The 12467-nt window shown below is 35.2% G+C and overlaps 1 protein-coding gene across 3 annotated transcripts in view; it reads left to right on the forward strand.

Moving 5' to 3' along the window:
• The first annotated feature begins 388 nt into the window (after positions 1-388).
• Positions 389-12467, forward strand: part of LOC105049896 (uncharacterized) — a 28741-nt gene continuing 16662 nt past the window's right edge. For 2 of the 3 annotated variants that reach the window (XM_019852047.2, XM_010929681.2), the window contains exons 1-15: positions 389-527; positions 707-767; positions 848-920; positions 1023-1145; positions 1423-1592; positions 1880-2029; positions 2889-3035; positions 6278-6344; positions 7136-7452; positions 8637-8768; positions 10237-10356; positions 10659-10745; positions 10951-11079; positions 11407-11518; positions 11701-11835. In XM_019852047.2, coding sequence (XP_019707606.1) covers positions 714-767; positions 848-920; positions 1023-1145; positions 1423-1592; positions 1880-2029; positions 2889-3035; positions 6278-6344; positions 7136-7452; positions 8637-8768; positions 10237-10356; positions 10659-10745; positions 10951-11079; positions 11407-11518; positions 11701-11835 — 1816 coding nt within the window. In that variant the 5' untranslated portion in view covers positions 389-527; positions 707-713. Of the gene's footprint in view, positions 528-645; positions 768-847; positions 921-1022; positions 1146-1422; positions 1593-1879; positions 2030-2888; positions 3036-6277; positions 6345-7135; positions 7453-8636; positions 8769-10236; positions 10357-10658; positions 10746-10950; positions 11080-11406; positions 11519-11700; positions 11836-12467 lie in introns of all 3 variants that reach the window. The other variant, XM_019852048.2, reaches the window with a different exon arrangement.

The following is a 12467-nucleotide window of genomic DNA, read 5'->3' on the forward strand; positions in this document are numbered from 1 at the left end:
TTGCGGTGCCAGATTCATCAACGCGCATCGCCAAGTTGAATGGACGGCATCGGAAGCCACTAGACGTTTTCGACGGTGGGTCCCATCATCTCTATAATCACCTGCCGTCGATCATTGGATGGACCGTGGTGGGTATTTTGTTTCCGCAACGCCGCAACCGCCTTACGTAATGCGAGCACGGTTTGCAAGCAAGCAAGCATTTCCTCTTGCGGACTCGCATGCGTGGTCCGTTTTGCGGTTCCAGATTCATTTACGCGCATCTCCAAGTTGAGTGGACGGCATCGAAAGCCACCAGACGTTTTGGACAATGGGTCCCATCATCTCTTCAATCACCTGCCGTCGATCATTGGATGGACTGTGGTGGGTGATTTATTCAGATGGACTTGAAGACGGAAGCAAGAAGCGTGGGCGTTCCGAGCTGGGTATCTTCCACAACATCCTTTGTTAACGTCTCAAAAACCCTAAACCCTCCTGAAGCGCTTCCTTTCGTTCTTCTTGATTCCTTGATCTCCCTCCTCCTCTCAGAGGTATTATTCGCCCAAAACCACCTTTTCACTTCTTTGTTAGTCTCATGCGGAATCCAATGCGTTAGAATTCCATTCTTTTCTTCTCTTCTCATATTCGATCGTTTTTGTTTTGAAACAGTTCCTCTTTTATAGGATAACAAGGATCAATTTTTCCTTTTTTATCTGTTTTTCTTGGATAGAATTGCCATGGTGCGATCAAAAGCAGCTCCCAAGAAGCCAAAACGGGGAGTAGATTTCAAAGTAAAAAGTTTTCCCTCTCCTCCAATAATCTCTTTTCCTCGCTATATCTTGATATTTTTTTTCTCTCCATTTCTTGCCAGAAAATAAAGAACAAGATAGGCCGGAAGCTGCCCCCGCCGAGGAATGCCACCAATACCCAAATCAAATCCAAAGGTACGCGCCGTTCTTGCGTTTAAAATTCAATGAGCAATTGATTCGTAACGGCTTTAAACGAGAGGAGTTTAGTTATTGCGGGGGTTGGTTGTCGGTGAACAGCGATTGTTCTTCCGGAGCAAAGCGTGGCATCGGAGAGAGTTGGCTTGGCCGTGAACAAGAAGGGGTTGACGTTAAGAGAGCTCCTTCAGCAAACGTCCCATCACAATGCGAAGATTCGGAAAGGTATATTCTTTCATCCCCTTTCTTTGATTTTCTTTAAGTAGAATTGATTTCTCTTGGTATAGATAAATTCCTTTCGGTTTGAGATTAAAAAATTCTTTTTTTCCCTCCCTTTTACACATGGATTTGTTGCTTTAAGATATCTTTTTTTTTTCTCTCTCCTTTTAACAGAAAGAAAAGGTAATTTTAATTTTGACGCTAATTAATTTACTTCATTGTATAACTTCTTTGCTACATGACCAAGTAGCTAATCCAAAACGTTTCTTTTGGTTTGATGAAGCTGCTTTAACTGGTATCAAGGATCTTGTCCTAAAACATCCATCAGAGCTTAGACTCCACAAACTTTCCATCATAGAGAAGCTGCGTGAACGGATTTGTGACAATGACAAGGGGGTTCGTGAAACCTTGTATCAGCTCTTAAAGACTGTGATCTTTCCTTCTTTGAAAGAGGTATTTAGGAGGATGTGCCCTTCATGCTGCAGTTTGATATGTTTAAGATGTCATTAGTCAACTTATATTTTTGGATAACAATTACATGTTGAAGTGCCACCCATCTACTTCCTCAATGGCACTTGACTGAGGCTAACTAGTACTTAGCTTGACTATAAGTTTTTTCATAATTTTCCCTCACATTATTACCAAAGTTGTAAGCTTTCTTTTTTAACATGCAAATAAATTTTGTTTCTCTCTTTTTTTTTCCCCATCAAGTATCAGGCATCAACTTTCCTCCCTTGCAGGACATAACTGGGGCGGTGATATCTTTATTAATGGCATATATCTTCAATGCAATGACTTATATGGCAGTTGATATTCGACTGATGGCTTTCAAGTTTTTTGAGCTTCTTGTTCTGAACTATCCATCCTCCTTCATGTTGTATGCTGAAAAGGTCAGTATAAATTCTAAAGTAAGTATGTTCTGTTAGTATATGAACCACCGCTGTGACTGAATGTGATTCATGATATTTGTATGTATTAATTTTTTGTCATTCTAGGAATTTATTATGTTGGTCATGTTCATCACAGTTTTAATGAGATCATGACAAATCTATATTTCTTCAGAATTATGGCATTAGAACTTGATCTTATAAGTTAATCATGAACTTGGTGCAGCAAATCTGATGCTGTGCTTTTTAAACATTAGTTCATGGGAGTCTTTGCTTAATGTTTTGCATATAGTCCTTCATCAGGCATCTAGATCTTTGATTTGTGCCTCAATGCTTCCAGAACTGGATGTGCTTCATATAACCATTTTGTTGTTGTCCGTTGAATATCTGGTATATCTGTTCTGCGAGCACTTCCTCTAAAACTTATGTAGCATATTGGATCAGTTCCATAGATGATATGGACCAATAACTAGAATGGTGCAGATCTTGTTAATTTTAGTTTTTTACATTAGTCAATAATGCTTTTAGTGCTTAGTACTTCCGCAGTTTCAGCTACCAAAGTTTTTTAACCATGTTGCCAGCCTATATCAATACTGGCACTTGGTTGTATTGTTTCCATATTGATTATGCATGATGAACTTTTTTATTTTTTAAATGTGTCGCTGTTGCTAAATAATAAATCAGTTAAGTGTGTCCTAGTTGTTTCTCCTGATATCTTCTTGCTTATATTTTCTTCTTATTTTGGGGCTTTAGTGAAACAGTGGTTTATTGTAATTTAGTGCCAAATTATCTTATTGTAATTTATTCACCTGTCTTTGGTTTCCTACTCACAACATATTTATATTTTTTCTTCATTTGACAGGTTCTTGACTATTATATAGATGTTCTAAGAAACAACCAAATCTATTTGCAAGACAAGAACAAACTTAAGAATGCTCTTGGTGGGCTTGTTCAGTGCCTTTCTTTGTTGGCTAGCAAGAATGAAAAGGAGGATAGGTTACATGAACCAGTATGTGACACATGCTGAATTTTTATTGGTTCAGGTTTACCGCAAGAATTTGATTATATAAGAATTTTTTTCGGCGGTATTGTTTCTTGTATATAATCTGGTTCTTAAACTTTGTTTTGTTGTGTGAATATCGACAACTGGATGTTAAATTAATGTTCTTTAAAATCTTGACCTCCGCTTTTCATGTTCTTTCATTTGCATTTGATGGGATTTGATGCATCCTATGGTTTATATATCTTCCATTAGAAGCATTTGATTGTAGCTATTGTATACCAATATTCCACTTTAAAGGGATTCACTTCTTGATGCTATAATGTACGTAGCATGCTTTTTAGTGTCATATGAATTGTTTAGACTTGATGTTCATGTCTTCGCATGCCTTTACAAAAGATAAAAGTGGTTTTTTTGGTGTTATACTGTGATGAGAATCCTCATGATTTAGGTGTCAAGTAACACCAGGAGTTTATTCAGTTGAAAATTTGTACATAATTCCTTTTGATGATTTATAATGTTGTTCTCATTCTTTTTTCTGAATAATTAGTTTGCATAATCTTGTGTATTAGTTCATGAAAAGTGTGACATAGTCATCTCAAACTTATTTTCCAACAGAAGGAAAAAGAAGGCACCGAAAAAGCTAAAGTTATCATGGCAGGAGCTTTCACCACCCAGCTTAGGCTTGTGGTTGTTTATGTGCATAACATGAATGTAAAACATTGTATGAGAATCAAAAGACATTCCGGCAATAGTTGATGGAATTAAAAGGGAAAAGGTAAACAAATTTCAAGGGCTGGAGTAGAGTGGATCCTAAATGCACTAGTAGTTGTCACGTTGGTGAACAATGCCGAATGATTTGGGAATCAGCTATGGAGGTGACCAGACAGACTCATGATAATAATACTCTCAAATGAAAGTTGATGGTAGAAATGAAGTTGAACTTACAGGAGGTTAAAACAATATGCAAAACTAACATGACAAAGTAGACAATTTACTGTGGTAGTTTAGGTATGAGGATGAGATATAAACAAATTGGTCAAGATGAATGAAAGCAAGATTATAGATGTCATCACGTTACATGCATTATAGTTGAGGCAGATGTGTTCTTGGGGAAGGATGCCTGGATAGAGAATAGATGGGAAATTTTTTCATTATATTATTGAACTCGGAGATAGATTGAGGGTAGCAAACTAAGATCCATGGGAGATACAAGCATATCATAGTATGGATTGCAATATTGGTTTCGGTACCTGTATTGGTACCATGCAAGTAAAGTATTGATATGGGTTAGTTCGTGGTACTGACACTCGATACACCTCCTGTCCCAAGTATCAGTTCTCTATCAATGCGATGTTACCCATACTGTTAGGTCTGGTATGGCAAATCATGTGGGTTAGTGTGCAAACAATGTAGAGGACTTATAGAATGTGTGGTGAAGATAATTGGAGTAACTAGTATTATCCCTTTGGAGTGTGTGAAAAATAATCGAGAAATTAAGTTGCAATAGTAAAAAATCGTGTTTATGAGATCTTATAAAAAATAGGCTTGCTGACTTGAGAAATATGATAAAAGAAATGGTTGGAATTGCAAATGTGATCAAGGAATTGGACTTTAAGAGTGTGGTATAACAAATATCAAGATAAGTAGCAGATTAGCAAAAAGCCAATTTGGTTTCATACCAGAGGGTGTAACTGTGGAAGCAGTTTTCGTTCATTAATTGTGAGAAATGTTTTAAGAGAAGAAGAGTGCTCATATAATCACCATGTGAGACAATCCAATTGGCATTAAGAAAGAGTTTCCATAGTGCTTCCTTGGGGTCATTTAGTAGATGCATGACTTGTGTGAAGTGAGCAGGTCTTACCTATTATGAGTTTATGGGTGAAGATCAACCTTAAGCCTATACCATTTTATATCTTGAACATGTTTAGAACATAGATCCAAGCAAAATATTATATGTTGATATAGTAATAGATGATGATTTATTAATGAGTAATTTGGAGTTATAGAGGAAAACATACTAAGACAAAAGGACAAGAAATCAATCATGAATTTAAGTACCGGTTGGGCACCCATATTGATAGTGATCAGTGCACGCTTCGTGAGTGTTGGTACAACACTTCTCTTGGAACCGACAGTTGGTATAGGGGGTGTACTAGCTATGATCTTATGAAATCAATCATACCATGATAGAGTATTTGAATTGATGGAGCTCAACTGAAAACTAAATCTATGTCCCAAATAATGAAGTACCGTAAAGTGCTCCTTTGATACCTTAATCTCTTGTACAAGAGAATAGGGTGATAGACGAAAGAAATTTGTAATAGTAGCTACAAGTTAAGACAAAGAATAGTGGTGCCAATTGGGTTCTTGCAATGGTGCACGCTAGAATGACTTGGTATAAGACAATAAACATGCTTGCTATATTTTGTGGATAAGTAGGAGGCAGTAAAAAGATGAATGGATAAAGAACAACTTGACTAAATATGAGGATATTGAGGTGGATATGCTCTAAAACTTGAAAAAATAGAGTTAGACGTGGACTATGGCTTAAATTTGTAAAGGACCATGTCTTATCAGATGAACTGAGATGTTTTGGTTATATGCAGTGAAGATCGAGGAAGGCCTGACTGAGGAGGGACAGTTAGCATATCTATGGAGTATCTGTGGAGGCCCACTTTTACGATATTCTTAATCCTTAGAGAGAATAGGTAACTGAGACCTAGCCTGAAGAAGTGAGAGATATGTCATGTTATGGATTCAATTAATTCTGAAACATGCAAAAACAGACACATAAAATGGTACTAGTGGCAACATGAAATATCAGTGATGTAGCAAGGCATATGTCTAATGTTGGTTAGACTAGACTATTTTGCTTTCACTTCTATGAAGTGTTATGTATGTTCCACCAGTCATTTGTATATATATACAGTCGTATGTGCATGTGGATATGAAGATATAGACGTAGATATGTACATGTTATCTATTTTCTGGCTTGCAATTTTTCTCTTTGTACCTCAAATCTTTGGTTGAAAGTGAAGCACAAACTTCTATTTTCTTATTGGCTTTCTACATAGGAAATAGATTTTCCGCTCTCTCTCTCTCTCTCTCTTCTATTGATTTAGTAGCTTTTCTCCTATCTGCCCACTAGTGTAAGCTAGAAAATTTTCTTATTTCTGATTGTAAAAAGATATGTCTTTCATTTCTATGTTATATTTTTTAATAACACTTGCTTTCTTTATTGTTCATAGAACCGAAATGTTGTTGAAAAGAAACGTTTGCACACTTTTGAACCTGAGATATGCAAGGATGATGCAGGTACTGATATATTCTTGTGCATCCATGTTATTTATTTTTGTTTACTTGGGGCATTCATATTTTTATTTTTTTATCTATTAACTTTGGGATGTTCTGTAAAATCCTTTTGTTTTATGTAAATATAGTCCATTTGTAATGTTGACACATGCTTTGACTGGGATGCCATTGTTCATGATCTTTAAGTAGTTTGTTTGTATCTCTTTGTGATTTATAACTTTGTAATGCACAATTCCAGGTTGCTTGTGTTAGCATATAAACATAGTTTTCTAATGCTAGTTCATTTAGTAAATAACTTGAAACTATTTAATGCACATGATAAATAAGACTTTAACAATTGGCGATGTGTTCATGCATGGATGCATGCATGTGCACTAGCATTTTTAAGAAATGTGCATGCAGATGTTTTAAGATGCATTTGTATTTACATTTTTAGGGTGATTTGTGATGCTAGGTCATTATATCACACTTAATATTATGTATCATAGCTAAAATTATGTTATTTTTTTAAGACATTATTTTTATCTAAAACATCAGCGTATAGAAGTCAAAATTTGTCTATCTTTGTGATTAAAGTAGCTTAACCAAGCATATAGGATGCTTATCTGCAAGACAGGTATCTATTTGTGCTAGTCTGTGCTAAGGTCTTGGCACAATACAGCACTACAGGTCTACCATGTCAACCTATAACTATAACAGGCATAACACATGTTTTGCATAATTCTTTCTGCTTTTATTTTATTATATCTCCATAAAGTTTTGTGGTGGTATTATTACTTTTTGCTGTTTTGCAGGAATTTCTTCTATTGACGAGAAACTGGTAGATCTCGTGCCAATTCTCATCAATTGTTTCCAAGAATCCGCAACATTGATTCGTGTGATGCCTGGTATCGATGCCCAGTCATTTGATTGTATGTTGTGCACACTTCAATGTATAAATCTGGCTGTCAAAATTGTTGTTCAGAAGATAAAGAAGCCTTGTGTGAGTGCTGGACTTTTTCCTCCATCACTATCTGATGGGCCTGATATGATGAGAAGTTCCATGTTTGTATACTTAAAGAAATTATGGGAAATATTTCCAATTGTCCAGATGCATCAATCCGCTGAAAAGGTCTGCTCTTTTGCTTCTTGAATAGCTTATGATCATTATCTCATTTTTCTAATGCTTAAATAGTAACTGTATTGTCTTCTTCTCATTAGTCTTAAGTAGTAACTGTATTGTCTTCTTCTCATTAGTCTGTTAAGTCATTATTGTCTAAGTCGTTCACAGGCTGCACCATCTGATGGTATTGCACTTCATTCCAATGAAATAACACTCTTTTTTACTTGCTGTAATGTTTTACCATAATGTATTGTATTTAAACATCCAATTTTTGCTAACATTTGTTTAAGAAGTACAGATTGGTTAAGGAAAGTTAAATTAGTTGGCTGATTAGTCTATTAAGGAGAAACATATTTAATTTTGTCTAGGTGTTGGATATGAAAAGATAGGGAGAAGGTATGTAGGTGCCTTTGGAAATTTAAATAATAGAGAACACGGAAAATTAAATGGAAAAATGACTTAAATTTCTTCATACATAACCATTCCAATCTTAGCTGTAACTAAGTAAGCTATAATAACAAAAATCTTTTTCCTTCTTTTGAAAAATCTAGAAGTACTGAACTATGATTAACACTCCTTTTTTCCTTGCTCTTGGCAATGGTTAATGCAGTTTTTCCCTTGTGCCAAAATGAATGGCAAGACATCACTGTTGATGATCCACACTGTCTATCACAGTCTTGATAATCTCAAATGGCTAAAACTTAAATTTACTTTGCCGTCCATCCTCCATGCATCAAGTTGTTGAGTGTAAAGCCAGGTTTTATTAACGAAGCTAATGCTTGCCTCAAATCTAGGTTGTTACTATTTACAAATCATTTGTCTTAGATTACGGTGGGAAAGTATGTAATATATGTGAATTTATAGTCCACATGATTAGAACATAAGGGTGTGGAACATCTACTCAAATTGTTCACTAGGGAATGTTGAAGGAGCCTCATACGCACATTTATTGCTATATATTTGTGCCCTTACTTGGGCAAGAATTCATGCATGCTTGTTTGCATTGATGCATCAATGATTGCAACGTGATTTTTTTATTGGCAAGGCCTCCTTGGATTTTAGAATGAACTCCAACCATGCAAATGATTTGCAAAATTCCCTACGTGAACATAATGTATACCTGTTACCTTTTCTAAAAATGAACCGTTTTTTTGCCACTTGGTTTTGACTTCCTTCTCTGTTATTATTTGCAGGAAGATGACAGATACTTCACCTTGAATGTTACTATCACTGAAATATTTTTGCACCTGAGTGAATGGATTAATGATGGCACCCTTGCAACTGAGAAATTTCTTGAATTCATTGAAAATGTTCTACTTGGGCAGGTTATGAGCTCAGTTAATGCTATCCTGTTTAGAGCATGTCTTCAGTTGTCCATTTATGGAATTTCTTATGTTGCTGACTGTTACCATTATGTATTCTTGCTGTTTCTAGTGCTTATTTTATCACGCTGCATGTCTGCTGATTGAAAATTTGATTGAATTTATAATTGTTTCATTGGCTATAAATATCAATTATGAATGTGTAGTAACTTTCCTCATCCAGTTTTTCAATTCGAGGATATTTGTTACCAATTCCTATTTAGTTCTTTGCATTTCTTCTTGGCCCTTTACATTTTTCTTCCAAAACCAAGACAGTTTCATTAGTACTTCTAACATTTTATGGCGAAGGCACTTATTATACATTTCATTATATTTTCCCCCTCTTTTCTTACCACACTAAGAATGAAAAGTACAAAATGTTCCCTTTTACCTTTCAAGCAGAGGAACACAAAAAAAAAAAAAAAAAAAGCCAAATCCTCCTTCAACATATATATTGTGTACTCTTGGTGTGAGACTGGCAGTATGGAAATCCCAAAGTTGATAAAAAGAGAAGCACCTTTTAAGAAGATTCTTGTAAGCTAAGCCCAAGCTAGCTTGAACTAAAGCTGCAATTATTCTCCATAGCCATGAGCTTAACTTCCTTCAATCTTTTCCTCTTTCATATCTTGGAATGAAGCTTGGTTCCTTATTCTTTTCTTCAAAGTTCTACTGTTTCTTTCTTTTTGTATTCACCAACTTGTGATGTGATCTGCTTACCTCGTTATCTTTTTCCTTCAGATTATAAGACTGATTTGCTCTTCCGAACTTATAGTAAAGATTACTTGTCTCCTCTATAAGAAATGATGATGTTAGAAGAGGAAAAGTTTCTCCCTCTAGTGAGAGAGGCCAGGAAATAAATAAAATTTCCCTCATATAATTTATAATTTGGAATGCTTCAGCTCCTTCTAGTCCATTTTCACCTGCTACTTGAATCTTACTATGCTGACAATTTTATTCCAAAGGCCTCTGAAAAGCTTAACAATCTCCATTGTTAGTGAGAAAGTATGAGAAGAAAACCCTTTCAACTTGCAACAGGATTTGTTCACTTGATCTTCATTGGCTATCATTGTCAAAAATTTCAGGATGTCAAATTTAGAGAAACAGATAACTTGCTAACGTAATTCCATTGAAGTTGGAGCAATGGAAATATCACTGTTGATGTACTTGATTTAGAACTTAATGTCCTCAGGCTTTTTTAAATTTTGATTTGAACCATAAGTATCTGATAATGACTTATGCACGTGCTTGTATCTCCTGCAAACACCACTTCGTTGATAAATTTGAGGGCTATGTATCTGGATACTCTATTTGATTAATATCATTTTTTTTTGACTATTTAAAGAGAAATTTGTGCTTCTACTGTGGATACAAAGTTTGCAGATGTTTCAGTAAGTTTTCTGGCAAAAGATATTAATAGAAATGTCTATAGCAGGCTGGGACCCATGTGCTACGTAAAAAGGTTCACGTGGAAAAGCATTTAGGCTCAGTGTTGCCATACATACCAGGACTTGTATCGCAAGTTATGGGCAGTTGGAAAACTCGTCTTCTAGAGGTTTGTCTGCATTTCATGAAATAACAGCATTTACCTTACCAATATATGTAATGTAACCTATTAATTTGGTTTCTTGTGGGGGGAAAATTGTCCCATGCTATTTATTTGAAATTAGAGGACACTGTGAAAGTCCAACTTAGTTTACTTTTTGCAGGAGACTGCCTTTGTTAGTCCTGAGAGCTTAATTACTTCAACATGTCATCTGCTGCTAAATTTCTAGGTTATATGCCATGTTTCACTATCATATGACTTATCTGCAGAGAATAATGCATAATAATTTGGACTTGTAAATCTTGTTGCAGGGTTTTACTGGTGCATTTAAAAATTGCAAGGTGGATAGCAAGCTGATTTTGGCATACTTGTCTGCATTAGAAGAAATGCTATTTCCTGTAAGGATCAATATTTATAAATTCTTCAAAATGTTTATTGGGACAACTCTACCATATTTTTCACATTGAAAAATATAATTTGAGTTCTAATAAATTTGGTTGGCCTTCTTTACCTAAATTTCTTGCACAACAGATGACATGTTGCATGTAAATAAGATTGTACTCATTGTATTTGATGTCCTCACTCGTTTTCTCCCATTGCAAGATGGAAAATCAAAGTCTGCTGTCATTTTCATTCAGCTACCCAGACTTATTAAGCCATCAGATTGCATGGGTACAAGAGCTTCCTAAGATTCTATTGCAATTAGGGGACAAACACCCCTCTTTGTCAAAGGTATCCCTCTGAATATTATTTTGCCTTTTTTGACTTAGTCATAGCTTATCATTTTATGTGTTATATTTTTTGCTTTGTGGTATATATGACTAGATGAAATCAGCATGGTGATGATGATACCTTTACTAGAACTGTTGATAAATTGTGTTATTGTCAAGGACTGAAGTATTGCATCTTACTTGATTCTATTTTAAAATCATGTGCAGTATATTTAAACTTGGTTTAGTTGGCATGCAAAAGTGACATAATTGGAGGATGTACTTGGTAACTTTAGTTGGCACTCCGACTTTCTTCCTTTCTCAATATATTCATTAATAATGCTTGCAGGTTGTTTTAAAACTTATACTTAAAACTGGCCAGTCCTCTCTGCCAAACTCCCCTCTTGCATTGGAGTATGACTATCTGCAATGGCCACTGAGAGAATTCTATAGTACTAGAAGTAAGTATAAGGAATGTAGTAACTCCTTTTACCCTATATGAAACCTTTTTTTTTTTTTTTTTAAAGGCTGACTGCCTTTCTATCTTCATTTGTTGCGCCTGCTGCCTCAATATATGAAAGCATTTCCAAACCCTTTTTCTTTTGATTGTTTGGTATTTAACAATAATTGTTTGGATTTTCAGTTATTGCAGGGACAATACAATATGGACCTTTTACAAAACTCCCAAATGATTGTCAGGAACTTGCCCTTTGTTGCTTATATTATTTCTCAAATTTGAGTTCAGACTTTCTCAAATCATTGATGTACTGTTGTTTATGTAAGCACTTTACATCACTCAATTCTAGTTAATTTTCTTTCCCTACGTAGTGCAACAGAATATGCAAAGTTAACTGATATTAAGGCTGATTTCTCGTCTTCACTACTCGAATGTGGTCAAAAGATGTAAACAATATGATGATTTTATTATTATGCTGATCTTCCTTGATCTGTGTCAATAAGCTACTGAATATTCTGTGGCCTTTTGACTTTGGATATGGATTTTCTGCAAGGTGGTGGTGGTTGTTGTTACTAATCTTTGTGAGCAATAAGTCTGGTTAACTGTTACATTTTTGAAGTTTGCAATCATTTTAGCCTAGTAGATGGATGTCATTTACATTGATTAAATGTTTCTAGCTGAAAAATGTCATCTGTGTTTAACTATGTCTGTTCGATTTCTGCTTAGAAAATGCTAGATTGGTTAACATTTGCTAGATATTTTGGTCACAGGATTAGTTGTGCAGTGTGATTCTTATTGCGTCCTTGAGTTAACTAAATAACAAGTGTATTCTTTAACACTTGATCAACTGATTATCAGCAATATCACTTGCAGAGTAAAGGGTTTTGGTGCATGCTTGTTAGTTTAGTTTCTGCCAAGCATTCAAGTGTCACATGCTGGTTCTACATTGGCCT

Source organism: Elaeis guineensis, chromosome 8 (assembly GCF_000442705.2).
Source record: "Elaeis guineensis isolate ETL-2024a chromosome 8, EG11, whole genome shotgun sequence".
In the NCBI taxonomy this organism is placed as follows: Eukaryota; Viridiplantae; Streptophyta; class Magnoliopsida; order Arecales; family Arecaceae; genus Elaeis; species Elaeis guineensis.